This window comes from Aptenodytes patagonicus, chromosome 17, assembly GCF_965638725.1.
Source record: "Aptenodytes patagonicus chromosome 17, bAptPat1.pri.cur, whole genome shotgun sequence".
Lineage (NCBI taxonomy): Eukaryota > Metazoa > Chordata > Aves > Sphenisciformes > Spheniscidae > Aptenodytes > Aptenodytes patagonicus.
This window is the reverse complement of record NC_134965.1, coordinates 12,351,341-12,371,084: the sequence shown is the minus strand read 5'-3', so window position 1 is coordinate 12,371,084 and position 19,744 is coordinate 12,351,341. Positions and strand designations below refer to the sequence as shown.

Below are 19,744 nucleotides of genomic sequence, written 5' to 3'. Positions count from 1 at the left end.
GCGACCTGTCGGGTTCCCGGCCCGTGCCCCCGGGGCGGGGCGGGGCGCCGGGCTCCCTCACCGCACACGCTGAGCGGCGCGGCGAGCACAGGCAGCGCCGGGGAGGGGACGTAAGGGAGGGAAGGGAAGGGGCAGCCCCAGGCCGGACCGGGCCAGGCGAGGCCGCCGGCAACGACCCAGCTGCGCAGACGGCCGAGCCCGGACGGGCCGCCGCCCCGGCCCTCACAAAGCCCCGCCCCCGGCGGACGGCGCATGCGCCACGGCCCCTCACCGCCTCCCGCTCGGCCTCGCCGCGGCGCAGGCGCAGGCCGGGCGGGGGCGGGCGGCGCAGGCGCAGCGCGGCCCCTCCATGCGGGCGCGCAGGCGCAGTGCGTCCCCGCGGCCGCGCAGGCGCCGCCCGCCGCCGCCTGTGTCTCGGCGCTCCCCCTGGCGCGGCGGCCGCGGCGCTGCGGCTCGGGCGGGCGGGGGCGGCGGCCTGGGCTCCCGCTTCCGGTGTGGTGTCATGGCGGGCCCCGGGCGCTGATGGCTGCGGGGAGCTGAGGGCCCCGGAGCGCGCCAGGGATACGGAGACCCTCCCCTCGCCCGGCGCCTCTCCTGCCGCCCTCCCTGCGGGGATCCGCCCCCCTCCCTGGCCGGGCAGGCGGGGGGACATGGCGGCCCACAAGCCGGTGGAGTGGGTGCAGGCCGTGGTGAACCGCTTCGATGAGCAGGTAGCGGGGGCGGCCGTGAGGAGGGGCGGCGGCGCGGCTGCCCCCGCCGCGCTGGACCGGGGCCGGCGAGGGAGCAGGGGCAGCGCGGAGGGTGCCGGCGCCGCGGGGAGGGCTGGGGCGGGCGGCTGCCGGAGGCGAGGGGCCCCTGCGGGCCGGGGGCTGGAGGCGCGGGCCGCTGCGGGCGGGGAGGGGGCGAGCGGCGGGGGAGGCTGCCCCGCTCCCCGCGGCGGAGGCGGCGGGTGGGAGCGCTGCCTCCTGCCTTCTCCTCCGCCGCCGGCTTCCTGGCCGTGCCGGGGGGCCGAGGGAGCGGGGCCCCCCAGCGCCCGGCTCGGCGGCGGGTCCCCGCTCAGCCCCGGCCGGGGGGCGGTGGCTCGCAGCGCCCATTGTGCGGGGCGGGGTGGCTGGGTGGGGCCGGGTGCTGCCTGCCGGTCTGTTATCCCTTCTAGCCAACCTGATGCTTCCCAGCTATTTCGGGGTGGGGGGGTGGGGGGGTGCCTCGGTGTCTCCCAGTCTCGGTGGTGGAGTGGCCTCCCCTGTGCCAGTCTGCTTAAGGTGCAGTGGCGTATCAGTCGGTTCTGTACAGGGCGTGGGGGGGTGAGATGCCCAGTTCCTCTTCGCTTCTGCTCCCCCACCTCTTCCAAAAGTGTGTTTGCTTTTCATAGACAATCCTGTGAAATTTACTTCTTTCCTTTACATCATCTTGTTCATCAGAAAGGAGGTAAAAGCCTCAAGAATGAGTTTAAGGAGGACTGCGTGGAACTGCTCAGGCAATTCTACCTTGTTCCCCATCACGTAACGGTGGATGTCAGTGGGAGCACAGTTGTATGGGATGAAGAAGGTTTTCTAGCCAATGTTGTTATATAGTGATAGGTATTTACTTCTCTTTACAAAAGTCGGTGCTAGTAGTTTGGAGAAGGATTTTCTGAATGGAAAGAAGAGGGATTTGTTGGCCTTCGACTTCGTATTTCTCTGATCCACATGCAGAAACTGCTTACTGGGATTAGGTGGCATGACTTTCTCAGTGGGGCTAAGCTTAGTGCTTAGACTGCATTTTTACTCCCAAGATGCTTTCCTGACGTGTAAGTGTGAGCTCAGTTCAGGCTGAATGATCAGTTTCTGTGTTGTCTGTCTCATTTTGCTATACTGTGAGTACAGCCTTTGTGTCACACAAGAAACAGCTCTGTGAGATCCTGTTCAGTGTAACAGCTATCAAAACCATTAAGCTGGTTCTATAGATTGGATTTTGTTCACCTGCTTTAAAATCGTATGTGTCTCTCAGTCATGCTTGGCTTTTAACAACCTGCAGAAAGACTGTGGCCTGGTCGAAGAAAAATAAACTGTTCATTTTTACATTTATATTAAAGCTGCTGTAAATGAAGTTTACAAAAAAAGGAAAATATCAAACTTTGTCTTCTGACATTAAAATGATGCAGATTTTTTCCAATACACTTTAGGCATATTTGCATAGTTAACTTACTCCCCCCCCCTTATCTTGAGTCATAGATCATTTTTTCCATAAGCTTAAAAAGCATGGTCCTGATTATGCTCCCAATAATGCAAGAAAATGTTTCTTTGTGTACTGGTGTTAAAAGGCCCTAGGCTTTGTCGTTTGCTTTGTTATGTATATGGTGGAGTTGGGCTTGCCAACATCTGTTAGGAGTTAAGAACTTTAGCTTTTTAAACAAAATTATTTTTCTATACATTTTATGGGATAATTACAGATAGGTGTATGGGAGGAATCCTCTCCTGATAGGAAGAAAGCTGTTCTGATTTTTGAGATGCTAAAATATTGGAGTTGTAGGGATAATACACATCAAATACGGTATTGACTGTTGTAGTCATAGCGTAGCTTGTGTGATAGGTGCTATTTACAAAATTTTTATTAGTTTATTGCGTATTTTTGTTTAACCAGTGCATTTTTTTTTAATATTGTATCATCAAGTGAATGAAGCAGTGAAGCAAGGGTGAGACATTAATCTCTACTTTTTTGCGAGAAGGTTTCTCTCTCATTTATTTATTTCAACTTGGGGTTCTTAATTTTGTTTGTTTGCTTTTAATACATCATTTCCTCTGCCTTGCCTAGTCTGACAGTGATCTTCACGGTGGAAAGGTGACTTTCAGTTCTTAACTGAATACCCAAATGCCAGGTTATTGTGACACCATTGCTACTACTAAATGCATTGTCGATCAATGGTGATATTTATATGCTTCTTGTAATTCCTTATGTTTGTGTCATTATTGGGTAGTCATGTGGTTATTTAGTTATCTACTTGTTACATTTTAGACTGCTCATTTGAGCATCAAGTTCATACTTCATAAAAATATACTGAATTTATGCACATTATTTTAGTGGTGATAATGCATTTTTGAATTTCTGCATACTATGTCTGCCTTTCTAAATGCAGGGCCGCTTGATTAAGCACTGAGGGAGCCACTACTTACTATATCATTGGTATGTTTGAATAAGGAAGGGGAGCTCATGTTTGTTGTGGGTTGTTTAGGTTTGTTGGTTTGTTTTTTTCCTGTGCGGGAGAAGACAAAATTTTTCAAGGTTTCTTCCTTCCTTTACAAAGGAGGAAAATGTAACCATCTTTCACCAAAATTTATAGATGTAGGCAGGCTTCTCATTCATTTGCTAAGTGCTTGAATTCATTTTAAGACAGATAAAACAACAGACTGAGAGAATGCTAATCTGTATTGAAAACAAGAAAAATCAGTGCAAACCAGTCTGTTCTTGTCTACTCTTGTTTATTGTTATAAATGCTACTTTAACCAAAATCTGCTCTTGTGTGTACAGTTCTGTGGGCCTAAAATGACTGGCAAGCATAGTTTTATGAATTAACCAATGACTGGCTCACTGAATAAATTTTTCAAGTATACTGCCAGCCTTGCCCAGCTGCGCTCACTTCTGAGACTACAACTGCTGCAATGCACTCTTCTTTGAGCTACCCTTGAAGACTGCTTGAAGGTTTCAATTGGTGCAGAAAGAAGCTGTTGATGGTACATGTGAGGCCAGATCACATTTCTTATGTAGCACATATGAAATCTCTTGACTGATTTTGTATGTAGTACTAGTTACTACATTTTTAAAAACTTTCAGTGATCAGGATAGAATTAGGCTGTAGTAGCACAAAGAGGCTAGGCTATGTTTTAGTAAAATTCTCTGTGATTTCAGACATAATCAGGTCTTTGTAAAATAAAATTATGTCTTTTTTCCTATGGAAATGTTCACTTACAATTTTATGTACTGTATTTTTATAGTATTTTTAAATGTGTTACAAGCTGAAATCATGGGAAGGCTGATACAGTAGTGAAATATTTCTTAAGCATAGTCAGAGAAGCCTTACTGCCTAAACCACTTAAATCTAGACTGTTTTAAAACTATCAGATACAGTAAAAAGCATTAATCCTGTATAAAGTTGTGGCAACTTAAGTGATTATGATATGCTTTAAAGAAAGAAGCCCTTTCTTATGTGGATTATGGTTTAGGCTCCCCATTTGTAGTTTATGAGATATGATTGCTTTCAGTGAAGAAAGCTTTTGTAAAAACTGAAAGCCAGTAGGAATGTTCCATTCTTACTTTCATTAAAAGGCATTGAATTAAAGCAAATATTCCCGCCTCCTGTTGATTCTCTCTGCAGCATTTGAAATCTATACAGAATCAGAGACCTGAAAAAGCACTGGCTGCAAGTACCAGCTTTGTGTTTTTCATTGATGTTTTTCATCTCTGTTTTTCATCTTGACTTATTAAGAAATCACTAGCAGTAGTAAGATGTATTTTAAAGTATTTCAGTGGAGTTCTGCTGGCTGTGCTCCCCAAGTGAAATGGTATCCTTTGCTGTAAGGTAAGGCTGGTCTATGCAGAAGATGGAACTTTTTTCCACAACTACTCTGTCTGAAACAGACTTCCACAGGAGCTAAGAACTGAGACAGAGTATAACGCTGCTCTTAAGCACAAAGTATGCTATTTCATCTTTCTCTAACATAAACCTGAAGCAGCTTTGATCTTATTTTTCTAAAACAGTGTGTGTAATATATTTCAAAACAAAGTGCTATGCTGCGTACAGATGGTGTCCTAAAGAATAGATAAAGGAATGGCCTACATGCAACAGATGTTACCTGAGTCCATTAATGAGCTGCTGAAAAGCATCGAGATTATTTGATGATCCTTCCTTATTTAACACAGCAGTTTGTGTTAACAGTATGGGTAAATATGTGTTTGTTCACAGTACCAACTTTTAGTTAACCTTTTGAAAATATTATATTTTTTAGAGTAACCTATATAAAATATTTTCGGAGTTCCGTGTTCTTCTGAAGGCTTAGTTGTGAGGTTCTTTTACGAAATAATGCCTCTTTAGAAGGTGATGCAGTGCATGTTTATAGTTGGGAGGAAGATGCTTGTTGATTTTTAAAGAGATTTGTACCTGGTTCTGACAGTACTGATGCTGAGGAAAGAGTGGTACTGTGTATATTTTCTGTCTCTCACCAGCACATCTGTGTGTTACAGTCTACTGAAGAAGTTCCAAGAAATTATTTGAAAGGGAAAAGCTAGGTAGATTTCTGTGCTGTGAAGGATAGCACTAGGGATTTTTTTCCTAGATGTTATGTTTGTTACTTTCTCCTGAATCTGAATCAAAGGCACAAGGCTCAGATGCATTCAGACATCTCAAGCTGCTTACTGAAAATGATGAGCCCATTATAGACAAGTGGAGAATTTCCTTCACTGAGGTGGATCCCCTGGAATGGCCTCCCGCCTTCCCCTCTCCGAAGGTGATTTAGACCTTGGTGATTTTCATGAGGTAGAGGTAGTGGAGGCAGCAAGAGGGCTCTGCAGTCTGCCACCGCTGTGAAGTTGAATCTTGAAAGTGCTGAATTGAGGAGTACCTGTGCATGGTTGGGCAGTGACTGCTGTCTGTGTTAAGAGGTTTGTCAGGATAGTGATTCCAACAGCTGTCATTCTGAATCCTGTGGCAGACTAGGTTTATCTGTTAGATTTTGAATTCTTAATGTTCTGCAAAGTTGTATCTTGCACAAAAAAGTTGAAATAGTGACTTTGTTTGAAGTGATAAAGCACTTACACTTGCTCCATAACCTCTGAAAATAAGAACATTAAGTACAGTCTTTTACTAAATAGAGATGATTAAACTTTGTGTTCATTAATTGCAGGTGATAAAGGAAAAAATCCATGGCTTAATGTTAGCCTTTCTCAACAGACTGAGTGGAATATTTGACAGACATTCAAGCCTATTAGTGTTGTTAGTTTCAAATCAATGTCCATGTACGTTTAGCAAAAGACTGTACCTTATTGCATCAGACTAGAGAATGCCTGAAATGGGTGCTAATTTCTTCTACCGACATGGAAAATACCCATTTTTCTTAATAATTAACATCTACGATCAAAGAAGGATTCCTTAACTGAACATTTTTGGATAAAAGTACATCAGTCTCTAAACTGAGGCCACTTCCAAAGAGATGACAGTCTTGCATGCTATCAGATACCACAATGCTATCTACTTTTTAAACAGCTTTTCAATTCTGTAGTAGCACTTACTTTAAAGTTTCAAAGCCAGTTTTTACAATTTGACCATAAAGTTCTTGTTAAGAATGCACATTAAATCTTGTTTTCTGTTTTTCTCTGGAATAGCCAAGTACTTGCGTGGGGTTTTTTGTTTGTTTGTTTGTTTGTTTTATTTTAAGTTGGCAAAGTTATTGTCTCACAAGTCTGAAGAGACTGAAACGCTTTTATCTCCAGAAACAGATAGGTAAGAGTGATTAGGCATAGGAAAACCTTTGCATTTTCTCTCTTCAGCAGGATTACAGACCTCCCGGATATCACTGTAGAGAGAAAACTGACCAGACGACTTGCGGCCGCCAGACACCATTGTAGAATGGTTAATAACATATGCCATATTAATCCTTAGGGGCAGTAATTTTTCAGATGCCAAACCTGTGTGTTGAAAAAGCTTTTGAAGTGCTGTTTTAGTATTATTTTCTCAGATGCTAGCAGCTGACCATGTGCTATGATTCTGTGTATCTGGGTTGGCCTAGTCACCTTTTTTTTCTTAAATGATATTATTTTTTAATAATATTTGTGATTAGTGATTTAATTGAAATTTTTCATGAAGATGGTAGAATTTAGTTTTACTTTGCAGGTTGAGAGAGGAATTTGCATCTTTTGGGTAACAAATACTGTTTTAAAAAAACAAAGATCTTTTAATAGCCACTAATTCAGCTGGATTAGTCTTAACAATCCTGTCTTCTTGAGGGTATGTGGTTCAGATCTCCATTTCTAAGGTTTACCTGTTATTGTGATATACCTTTTGGAAATGTAAAGAAAATAATAATCTCATATGATCTGTGTTGCTTTTTCTCCTACTGACAGTGCTTTGTTATCTCTTTGCATTCAGTAAACCTTGTGAGAATGGTTCCGTTTCAGTATTGTATCAGTAGCAGATTTGGGAGAAGCTGTAGATACGTCAGCAGGGCTTCTTAAATTGAAGTCAGAAATGCATTTCTAGAAACAAAGCTTGTCTTAAACTGTTTATGTGGTCGAAAGATGTGTTTTAACAACTAGGGAGCTTGCATGGCTGGTGTAAGCTGGTAGATACTTGGATGCTTCATCTTACAGATTTGCTTTTCTAGTTGTTTCAGTGATACCTGATATGCAAGATGACTTGTATCCTGAATTCAGGATACACTGGGTCTTGTACTGTATTATTGCAACTGTCAGGCTCAGCTACTTAATGGCTTTTCCTTGTCTTTTGCAGCAATGTTCTTTTTAAATTGATCTTAAAAGATTTAAAATTTGATAGTTGGAAAGACTGCAGATTTCATCTACCTATTTTGTCTTTGTCCACTGCATAAAATAAGGCACATTATAGACCAAAATGCCATTGTTCCCCGTCCTCTGTAGCTTATGTGACACCTTAAGGAGATGTAGTCAAACTGGATTAGAGAGAGAGAGGGTATATGGCAGCATGCCTCAGTGTGGGTTGTACATGCACCAATGTAGTTACAAGGTTGTTGACTATTGCTTCCTATTTCAACAGTGAAAAAAGCTGAATTGGAGTAGTTTGCTAAACTGGGATGAGTTCAAAATGGTGCGTGTGTTCATAGTTTGAAGCTCCAGTTATATTTAAGCTTTGTGCTTTAATTTCTGTTTCTAATTCAACTAAAAGCTCTACAGGAAACCATTTGTGTCAGTCTTTCTTTTTCCTAAAATAAAATCAAAGGCAATGAAAGTAAAATTTCAACTTTTTTTTTCTTCTCCTTCTTTTTTTCTTGTAATGTTTAGATTGATCAATATTTGTATAGAAGTTAAATAGTTTCTTTTTGGTCACTCAGCACTGGCACTGCATTCCATTAGGGGATATATAATGCTCCAGCATGTCAGAGCGCACAAAGGAAATAGCTGAGAAATAAAAATACCCAAAACAACAGTGCTAATATTTCCTTTTTATATAGTTTCCTATTTTAAATGGTAGTATAAAAAGCAGTTTTACTTCTAGGTGACCTTGTTGCAATGGCTGTTGTGGCAGGAAGCTCCAAAAGTGTGTAATACGATGTTTCTATAGTGTGGAAGCCTACAGAACTAGATCTATGACACAATTTCTTTGAGAGGCACTTCTGAAGTGTTTTGTCACTCAGTGGTATTGAGCTTTTCTGTTGTTGTCAGCACGGAGACTTGAAAATTCAAATAAAAGGTACTAGTAATGGTGAAATTTTTAATTAAATGTATCTATCTTCCACTAATGACTTCCAAAAATGTATTGTAAAAATAACATCCAACAATGAAAACAAAGCTTGAGTCATAAATGCTGTTTGTTCTGCTTTTTCCAGTTTTAAAATGAGCGCATTGAAATGCATCGCACTGTTTTAAAGCATTACGATCTGAACACTTGCAAGGGAATTACAAAATGAAGTGAAAATTACCTTGACTGCCCTATGGAACTTGTTGCTATAGGAGGTTGCGCAGGTGAAAAGCATCAGACCTTCTTATGGAGGGGTAGTCTTCTAGTGTGGTTCCCTGGATGCAACGCTTGGTGCCAGTGATCCCTAAGCCACTGTCTGAATCGAAAGCAAGCATTCCTCATGGACCTTTCTGTTGCTGTTGGGTCTTTGGTGTGATCTAGCATGGCAGTTCAGTCATTTTTTTTTAAATAAGTGTCAACCATTCTCTTAGGAAGAAAACAGCCAATTTCCAATGTGATCCTGGTCTGTGGTACCAAAAGAACTGATACTTAAAACCCAAACCACCATTTATATGGAGAGGAAATTACACTTGGGCATAACAACTAGATAGTCTGTTAAAGAGGTCCATTTCCCTACAAATGGAAGATGTCAATGTTAAGTAGACTGCATTTAATGATGCAGTCAAAACTGTTGAAAAAAAAATGCTCCAAGTTTGGGGTTCTTTAATACAATTCATCTAGCATTTTAAATATGGGCCTTTAAACTTTTATCAACGAAGATAGTAATGTTAAATGGTTGGCGGAGATGTTCGTGACTGCTGACAGCAGTTTAACTGGATGACAGTATGGGAAGTACCCTCACCAAGTCTGCCGAGGCCCCCAGCCTGGAAGGTTGCTCTTTAAGCAATTTGCAGCTGTGAAGTTGATTGTAATTCCTTGGAATCCTTCTTTTAACCTCTCTTAAATTCTCTCTCTCTCTGTGTTGTTTGTTTTTTTTTTTTTTAAAGATACCCTTTCAAATGCAAAAATATTATATTGTGGCATTTACTTTGAGCTATCAGTGTCTTTCAGAATACACGTTTCTCAAGAATTCTAGTCAAAATTGGTTAAAACTTGTAGTAGCGATTAAAGTTTCTATAGATAGTGAATTCCTAGGTCACGCTTTAAAACACAAATGGCACATGTGAATTATAAAAAGAGGTGATAATACTGGTTCCTTTTTTGTTCCCACACTTGTTTGCTTTTTAAAAATAAAAATCCTCAGTAAAATGAATTTTTCCGATGAGTGGCTTCTCACATTTTCACGTGGTGGTTCCTAACGGGCCGACTCCAGTGAGGAGCGTGCAGGGGAAGTGAGTGTGTGCTTGGGAAGTGACTCGTTTGTGACCCTGGAAGAATTTGGGTACAGCATGAAACAAAGTGCCTAGTGTTCACCCAGTAGGAGAAACATCTCAGTTTTGTGCAGTCACTCTGAATCTTATCTTTCCTGGAAAAGATGCATTTCAAGTCTAGTTTTTACCACTGGATGTTGGGCAAGGATAGGTAATGTGGGGCTCACAAGTTGTATTTGGCTCGCAAGTGCTTGAAGCGTGTTTGAGGCTGAGACTTCATCACCTGGCTAGCGGTGGGATGTGTTTGTGTGGGAACCCTTAAGTAACCCAAGTCCCTAGGGCCTGCGGTGGCTGTCGGGGGTGGTTTTTCCTGGGACTCGGTTGTACCTCTTGGCCAGTTCTGTCCTGTGAAGGAGTAGAGGACACACGTGGAACCACTGTTACCACCTTCCAACTCACCTGCTTTGTGAGCTACTGTGATTTTACTTCCTCTCAGGTTTCAAGATGCAGGTTTTTTTCTTGCAGGTATTAGCCTTGTGAAGATTTTTGGTATTTAACGAGCCAATTTTTGAAATAAGGAAACTTCTTCTCAGAGTTCTCTCTTACTCACATTTTTCTGCTCCTTTTGATTGCTTTGACATTTGGTTTGTAGAAACTATCACAAAATAGAGGTTTAGTTTCAATTCAGAAAAAGGAATAGGTGAACTTCAGTATTTTGTTTTATAGATAACTAGTAGAAAGATGAATGTAGAGAAAATGAGATAATGTGTTTGTAGTTGTCTCTTTTAGAATGTTTTTTCAAGGTTGTTTCTGGTGTCTCAAAAATTTTTAAGCCATCTTTAAAGACGTAACTTTCAATGTAAAAACTTATAATGCTTATCTCTCTTTGTAGCTTCCAATAAAGGCTGGCCAGCAGAATACCCACACCAAAGTCAGTACGGAGCACAACAAGGAATGTCTCATAAACATTTCCAAGTACAAGTTTTCCCTGGTCATCAGTGGTCTCACTAATATCTTAAAAAATGTTAATAACATGGTAAGTTTTCTAATTTTGGGTTGTTGGGTGATTTTTCAAAATGGTTGTTATTTATTCATATTATACAATCTGCAGAGAGTCACTTGAAATTTAGTCAAATTGTTGCTTGCCTTTTACACTTAATTTTTTTCTTTTCATCCTCATGTGCTAAAGTTCACTAACAGCACTGAGCTGTGTTACATATAAAAGCGATGAGATAGTTGTGGCAGAGAAATCTAAAGGAAGGTGGTGATTAAGGAGAATCTTCTGTTAGTCATGGGAACAGTCTGTAGCTGAGAAGGTATGTGGCTAGCTAAGGAGTGGGTACATAAAGGTACCTAATGCTACATTGGGTCTCTCAGCAATGTTCAGATACCAGTAGAATGCGCTACTTGTTAGAAGGTGGGGGAGGATGTTTTCCATCCCCTTCACTTAGCTAGGGAGGCAGTGCTAGCAAAGTCTATAGAGGAGGAATGCAGTAAGGCAAAGGAGCTGCTGAGCAGCAGCACTAGGAGGTTTTTTTTTTCTCCCCTCATCTGTCCTGCCAGAGCATGATCTGCCAGGAATCGTTTTGGGAAAGGAAGAAGGGAAAAGGATTTAAAACTTAGGCTATTTGAATTTTCCAGGCTGTTTGGATGTTTTAGCATTTGTGTGTGTGTATGTAAAATATATAAATATTTTAACAGCCAGATGAATTTCAGTTGGAACCCTGTAAGAAAAATCTTCGAAAACAATCTCTTGTCTAATACTGCCACTATAGACTCATACCTCCAAAGGGATACCTTACTATCAGTAAGAAAAAGTGAATGAAAAATGTGTGGGAGTGATACGCATCTCTTCCATTTACTGTTTGATATGGATCACAGCCTCTCATTAAACCACTTAATGTTGGTACTTGAGGGCAGTACACTGGTGTGAAGGGATGAGGTTCAAGGTGATTTTTCTGTGGGTTCCCAAAGAGAAATCTTTAGAGCCAGGTGTCTTAGTAGATGGTTTCCTTTTGCGTACTGTTTTTTTGTTCTGCCTCCAAGGGAACCATAAAATGATTCCTGAAATCCATCAAAATATTTGACTCATCAGCATCACTGAAACTGTCTTTTAAAATAGATCTCAGTGGAACCAAAGAGAAGAGAAACGTAGAAGGAAAAAATGTGGATGTCCATAGTGTGTTGCCTCTAGAAAAATAATTCTTACCATAGAGTTGGGTAAATGGAAAGTTTAGGAATCCTTTATGAGGAGAAAGACGCAGTTGGATTTTTTTTTTTTTATGAAGGTCTGGTTTTGGATTTGTCATGAGAAAAGTTTAGTTCATTGAGTTTTGAAGTTGTGTGATTTGTGATCACGTGGAATCTCCACGAACAGGTAACAGAACTGGCCAAACTCTAGCAGTACTTTTTTTTTTTATGGTTTTAATAAGATAGTTTGCAGTGAGCTCTTTTGGATGCCAGTTGTATAGAGATGCACATCTGCTAAAACACTACAAAGGATTGTTAAAATCAGAAAATAGGTTGCCCTACTGCTAGGGATTTTAGGCTGCTTAAAGCTACCTGTAATCCCTTCTGAGAGAGAATTTATTTTAATTAAACTCCATAGGCATGAAGGAATGTGTTGATGTGTAAGATGATCGTCTGATAAATGAGAAAACTACACAGATAAAACAAGTTTCTGTATATGATATATAGATTTTGAGAGGAAAGACCTAGCTAAAAATGTCAATAAAAAAAGTCAACATTTGCTTTGCCCTGAGGAGCAAGACTTACATTTTTTTATGTTTGATGGACTGAGCTACTGTATGAATCAGCAATATTTCTGAAGGATTTCTGTAGCTGAAACAAAACAGACCAATAGACTGTCATAATGGTCTTACATTTAGAAAAAGTCTTCAGGGTTTGGACTCTGCTGAAACTTAGACTTAGTTGAGCTAACCTCTCACGTGGTTTAAAATATAACTTATTTTGGGTGACTTCTACATGTGTTCCACGTGTAGGCAATAGTACCAATATATTTTTGGCTAAATCTTTTCTGCTTTATTTTGATGTCTTAATATTGCTGGAACTAGTCACTATTGTTGGCAGTAAAATTGGGTGCTAGCTTAAACACCCGATGGAATTCCGCCTTCATCCTGTATCTGAAGTGTGGCATATTTTTGGAGGGTCTCGTGTTTCTTCCTGTGGTCTGTGCTAAATTTTGCAACACTCTAATAAGCTTGTCGATACAGATTTGTTGTAACATCAGTTCTATTAAGATGTTGGCAATGAAATACATAATCGGAAAAGACTCAGCAGTAATTGATACCAAAATAGTTTCTGAAAAGGTATAACCTTCATTTCTGAATAAATTATAGGCCTGATGAAGGTAAGGGGCTGCAGTGTACCTCCAGTGTTACTTTGCGGTAACTGTTTGTTCCTTATTAGATTTGGCATTGCAGACTAGACAAAGATATTTCTTCAGCAATAAGGTTTTAATTCCTATTTTAATCTAATTTTTGCTGGCTTTATTTCTAAACTCAAAACCAGAGCAGTAAAGGAGCCATAACTTATTGTGCTACTTTGCTACATTACTTCAATGCGTTACAAGTCAAATTTCCGTGTCTCGGATGAATCCATATCCTTTCTACTTCTAGAGAATATTTGGAGAAACTGCTGAAAAGAATTTATATCTATCTCAGCTGATTATCTTGGATACACTGGAAAAATGTCTGGCAGGGGTGAGTAGGCTTGCATAAGCAATTGCTGAGTTGGAATCAAATAAGTTAGAGAGTACAAGTCAAATGCTTGTGTATCTATTATTACTGGTACTAAAGTTAAAACTCATCTGATTTAGAGCAAAGTAAGATTAGTGCCGTTTAAAAAAATAGTAAAACTTCCTATAAATGCAAGTAGTTGATATAGCTGATAAATTAAGGATTTGTGGGGTGCTTTTTTCTTGCCTGAAATTAGTGATTTTTTTTTTTCAGCTATACAGATTCAAGTACACTTTTGAATTTGTCCTTCCCACTACTCAACTAATTTGTGGAGTTATAAATAATAATTTTCTTTTAATAATTTGTAAAAAGAATTGCAGACAACTGCACTCAGACACACGTGTGAACTGGAGTAAGGGAAGACACAAACCCAAATGAAGAATTAGATGTGGTTATGAAGCTTCGCTAGATTTTTTATAAGCTTTGAATGCTTGTGGCATATTCTGCTCAGTAGTTTTTGAATAGATGCATGCAAACATTTTTATCCCACAATTTAAACCGAAAAAGTAATGGGATAGTAAATCATGTTAAAAGTAGCAGATAATTCAGTACAAGTATTTTAAGTTTTATGCTAGTAAGTTTTCTGCATACAGTGTTGATTTTTCTTTAAATTTCTTAAGACTTTCATTTGGTGAAGTAGTTTCATGTACTTGTATATACAGCAGAAACTTTGCTATCACTATTCTGAAGATTACTTTTGCAGGTGTTTCCTAGATTATATTGGTTAACCATGTCCAAACTTCCACTGGGAGTCCAGTCCCGAGGTTTCCAGTCAGAGCTGTGCTGCAAGGCAGTTTGCTATTACCTTTGGGATGTAAATGTTGTACAACTTACTGTGCTAAACTGTGTAATTGCAAAGCCAAACTTCACTGTGAGCAAAATTTGCAATGGTTTATTCCTTTAACAAGAAAGGAATTTTTTTTTTAAAGCTGTATTCCTGGATGAATGTCATGAAATCATCTAAGCTCTTTGCTGTTTCCCTGCAACAGTTTTTGAAGGTTCTTTCTTTATAAGGTAATGACCTTATTATGGTTAGATTTGTCAAGCGGCATATCTTATATTACAGTACTAAAACAGTCTGAATAATTGTGGATTCTTCTAAATTCACAAAAGATCCAGGTAAATACATCTTCCAGAATAATTTTCAGCTTTTACAGCTGAGGTAAATACCCCTTTTTGGCACTTTCTGTGTCTTTGATGCAGTGAGTCAAAAAAACTGTTTTAACTTTGGAAATTAATTATTTTAAAATATTTCTTTTATATATATATATATATATATATATTGTTTGAAATGTTAGTGGTTTTTTCCTGATAGATGATGATATTTGAACAGCCTAAAATTGTGCTGAATACTTCTTGCTTTGTCAATTCAAATGAGAGCAAGTTGAGCCAGTATATGTTTAATAAGACTGAGCCAAAGTTCTATACAAAGAGTGTTGTGTTCTGTGATATCTTCAGACATATTTCTTGCTTGCTGTTCTTGCTCAATGTTTCATCAAGTTCTCATGGCAACAGGACTCAGGTCAACTAAGTGGGAGTCTCTGAAACTTCCCAATTCCCTATGGTAAATTCATTGGTAGAATTTTAGAAAGCTTTAATGCTGACCCTTCTGTTAAAACTTGCTCTTAGTAGAGCAAAGTTTCACTTTGAATTCTTGCATAAATAGTTTCCTTATGTCTCATACTGTGCAAACTGGCAAAAATTAGATTTTTCTTCTGCAGGAAAGTTAAGCCATTTTTGACTTGTATAAAGCAATCCCAGGCAAGGGAGAAGCACCTCTTTTTTGGTTCATTTTTTTCTATAAAATATTTGCTGTCAAAATATAGCGGTTAGAATACTAGCCAGAAGAGAAGTAAGGGGGGGGTCTTTGCCCTTTGAGCTTCCATTCAAAGCTGAGATAGTTAATGCTCTACTGCTTACACTTTACACAGATCAACAGGGTGCATTCATCAAAACAGAAGTGTGTTTTACTTCAAAAACTAGTTTGATATTTTGCTTGATACTTGGTGACATTGGTCGACTTGGTGTGCTACATATTTTGGAGACTTAACTGAAAATGTAAGATGGTTTGAATGATATGGGTTATTGTTCAAATGGAAAGAAGCCTTTTCTGTGTAGACTACTTACACTATGGTCAGTGGTAGCCTGCAGGCAGAATTAGAAGTTCAGATTCAGGTCCTGTGCCTACTAGTGGCAGATGCTCCATTTTTTTTGCCTCCAAACCTACAAAACGGAATTTCATGAAATACTGAATGTTTATTTTTAGCAACCAAAGGATACCATGCGACTAGACGAGACTATGCTGGTAAAACAGTTGCTGCCAGAAATCTGCCACTTCATCCACACTTACCGTGAAGGGAACCAGCATGCAGCTGAACTACGAAATTCTGCCTCTGGGGTTCTTTTTTCTCTTAGCTGCAATAACTTTAATGCTGTGTTCAGCCGCATTTCCACCAGGTGGGTGTTTTTTCAGTAGCCTGATGTAGTGTATTAGAAGATCTACTAAATATTGGTGTCTAGAACATGTCACGAATTGTAGTCTTTCTAATTTCAGAAAAGTTAACTGTTTAAATGATATTTAACAAGATAGTTCTTAAGTGAAACTCCCTCTACCTTTCAAAATTTTACTTGAGTTTCAGGTTACAAAATGAACCTGTTTCATATCCATTCTAGGTTACTGCCAGCATATTTTCTGTGAGCTGCATTTATTGCTCTTTTTAATCTGCCTTCATAAGTACAAGTCAAATGCTGTTGTAGAGTGAAAATAACAACTCAGCTGAATAAGTTGAATAAGTTCCTGTGAGTGCAAGATGTTTTGGAAAAAAAAGGATGCTGAAGATAATGGCTTGTATCCATTTACTTATGAATTTAGAATGCAAAATTTCTGGTTGTCTACAGCTCTGTTGGAGCCCCCAGGCTGTTTTCCTTCCTAATTTTTCCTGCTTGAAGGCTTTTGTGTTAAATGTATCTTATGCCTGAAGGGGACAAAACAGCTGGACTGTTTGTTAGTTGGAAAACACCCATTTGTCTTCTGACTGACTTGAGCTTCACAGCACATTTACTGTAAAAATAGCTGCCTTTTCTGCTATTCTAAGTGAGAAGAGAGACAGACCCAATGTTTCCATCTATTCTTTGCTCTTTTCGCCCTGTTCCATGTCTTTCTGTTGCTTCAGCTTTTGCCAGTCCACTAGAGTTGTGTATTAAGCTTTTTGTTACTGAACTACTTTGATGTTTTTTGAAAGTTGCTTGAAATAGCTTAGCTCTTATCACACATTGTCACAGCTAACATCATCCTTGATTTATCAGAAGTGGAGCTTGGGCAGCCTTATGTGGTCGCATAGAAATGAGTGTGCCAATTTAATTGAAACAAAGATTTATATATTCCTTATAATGTAAAAACAATTCCATTCCAACATTTTGGAAAGTACTTGCATTTTAGAAATCAGTCTAAAATTATTTAATGATTTCAAATTTTAAGTATTTTAAAAACTTTTACAGACCCTTAAATAACTTCTGTTTCAAGAACATAGACTTGGCAGCTAGCGTGGAGGATGTGGTTTTACTCAATAGGTTGATTATGTTTTGTTGCTTATGGAAATGGAAACAATTTCTTTTGCTCCTTTTATAGGAAGGATTTTTTGAGAGTCGTTGAATCTAGTCCATGGATCTATATTTATTCATATGTCTGTAGCATGGTTTAGTTCTCAAGCTCCAAAGCCCTTCTTACCATCCATTTGAGCTGGAACATAGTGCTTTTTCCCTAACCTGTTTTTCACTTCAAGATGGCTTGTACATAAATAGTTAAATATTTGACCAGTTGTTGCTGATCTCCACAGGGGTCAGCTTGCCGACAGTTAGCATTGCTGCTCTTTTGACCTGTGCTTCCTGTTTAGGCATATTTCTAGGCCTTGTACAGCAGCTGGGGGATTTTTGGCACGAAAAGCACAGCAGTGGGGACCTTCCCATTCCCAGCGAGGGCTGTTAAGTTTCCCTGGCGTTGAAGAAATGAAGAACTGCTTTTGTGTGTAGTACTAGAAATCACATTCCATGCCTAAAACACATCTGTAGCTTTGGAATAAGACATGGCAATCTTTAGCTCATGAGAACATATGATTTAGTTATTAGTGGCTTCGTATCTGATGAGATGTTTAGTAAATCATCTAACACAAAAGAGTGAAAAGATGCCGTTGTGTTTAAAATGGTGTGATTAAACTTCATCTTGTTTCTTTAGACCAGAAAAACATGGACCTTCTTTAGCTTACAGAGTGGTTGCAGCTCTCTTCAGCGATATTAAGTACCATCAGTCACTGCTTTACTCTTGAAATTAGCTGGGGCAAGACTTGCTGTTAAGGAGCAGTCTAAAGGTGTCATGATTCCATAAATTTAATATTTAGATGAAAAGATGACAAGATTACTGCTAGAGTATGGTAGATAACAGAAGGATTTAGGCTAATCTTGGGCATAAACAGACTATCACCAGATGGTATTGGTATCCTGTAAGACTCATCACTAGTATTTCTAGATCCATTTTCAGTATGAGTGTGGAATAAGACTATAATATTAACTCTTAATCATGCAAGGTCTGTCTTTCATTTCTAAACCTGAAAAAGTTTATCTGAGGAGATCGTATTATATGAGGAGATCATATAATATTCCCCTGCTATTCAAATGTATAGAGTCATAGGTATGTGTTCATACCTATCGGACATAATCTGATTGAGAAGTTGGTTTACTTTGCATATTTTTAGATTACAGGAACTGACTGTTTGTTCAGAAGATAATGCTGATGTTCATGATATTGAACTTTTACAGTACATCAGTGTGGATTGTTCAAAACTAAAACGACTCTTGCAAGGTATGATTTGAGCCTGTGTTTTGGAATATTTTTACCTGAATATGGCTAGTTAGAGATGACACAAGGTATTGATATATATCTTTCTATTGCTGTGTTTTACTCCAAATAGTCATTACCAAAATATTTAAAAATACTTAAGTAGCATAAAGACACTGGTTTAAAATTTGCTTTGCACTTCAAATGTCTTTTATAATCTGTGTTGCTTTTTAGAACCAAGTTTCTTTTCTAAATGCAGAAATGTTTTACCTTTACAGAGACTGTATTCAAGTTTAAAGCCCTTAAGAAAGTAGCTCAGTTAGCTGTTATCAACAGTCTTGAAAAGGTAAGTATTTTAATATTTATCTTCTGTTTCATTGCTTATTTGCAGACTTTATCTAATTTAGGAGTAGTTGCAATTCAGTAATTTACTATAAAATATATGTTGGTGCATCCCTTTGCATATATGTTTTGCAAGAAATGTCGAGTGATTAGAAGTAATAGTAAAATCTCTCTTCATTTAAATACATGAATATATTCAGAAAAAATATTTTTAAGCTCTGGAATGTAAAGATGTTTTGCATTATCTGCAGGCATTTTGGAACTGGGTGGAAAACTATCCTGATGAATTCACAAAGCTGTATCAAACACCACAGACTGATATGGCTGGTAAGGCATAACAAATGACAGTGTTCAAAAGTTGGTTTCTCAGGCATCACTACATTTACTTGCATTTTATGCCCTCTTTGCTTCTTGTGTAGCCTGCAAATAAGAAACAAATTTCTGTCAGACTTTGTCAGGGCAAGGATATATTGCTATCTCTTTTCTCTCCTGACTTACCTTTTAAAGATTCATTTTGTGGTTCACAACACAAAGAAATAAAACCCAAAAGATGGAAACTCCTTAAATATATATTTTTTCATCTTGATACAGGGAAAAAAAAAACCAACTTAAGAGAACACCACCTGTATTTGTCTCTAGTCAAAGAGAGAGGAAAATTTATATTTTCAGGTAAACCATGGCTTTAACTGGGTTGAGACCATTTTATCCCCAGTAATATGCAAAACAGAACTTTTTTCTGTGTAGGTGGAGCTATCCCTCTGCTCTTTTATACCTATTCTTTACCCTTTCATAATTAAAATTGGTATTGAACTTGGGGTTATATTTTATGCAGATTGTGCAGAGAAGTTGTTTGACTTAGTGGATGGCTTTGCTGAAAGCACAAAACGTAAAGCAGCAGTTTGGCCACTGCAAATCATACTCCTGGTCCTGTGTCCAGAGATAATCCAAGATATAGCAAAGGATGTGGTAGAAGAAACTAAAATGAACAAGGTAAGAGAAGAAAAGTGTCTGAATTCTGGTTCTGATTTCTAGAGGATGCTTGTCTTTGCTTATTCTATATTTCAGGTATATTTTATTTTGT

At 39.3% G+C, this 19,744-nt stretch overlaps 1 protein-coding gene across 3 annotated transcripts in view; it reads left to right on the top strand.

Annotated features, from left to right (window-relative positions):
* Positions 1-521: 521 nt before the first annotated feature.
* Positions 522-19,744, top strand: part of NF1 (neurofibromin 1) — a 105,320-nt gene continuing 86,097 nt past the window's right edge. For all 3 annotated transcript variants that reach the window (XM_076354855.1, XM_076354854.1, XM_076354856.1), the window contains exons 1-8: positions 522-710; positions 10,625-10,768; positions 13,371-13,454; positions 15,757-15,947; positions 18,239-18,345; positions 18,600-18,667; positions 18,915-18,990; positions 19,496-19,653. In XM_076354855.1, the coding sequence (XP_076210970.1) occupies positions 651-710; positions 10,625-10,768; positions 13,371-13,454; positions 15,757-15,947; positions 18,239-18,345; positions 18,600-18,667; positions 18,915-18,990; positions 19,496-19,653 (888 nt within the window). In that variant the 5' untranslated portion in view covers positions 522-650. The remainder of the gene's footprint in view (positions 711-10,624; positions 10,769-13,370; positions 13,455-15,756; positions 15,948-18,238; positions 18,346-18,599; positions 18,668-18,914; positions 18,991-19,495; positions 19,654-19,744) is intronic.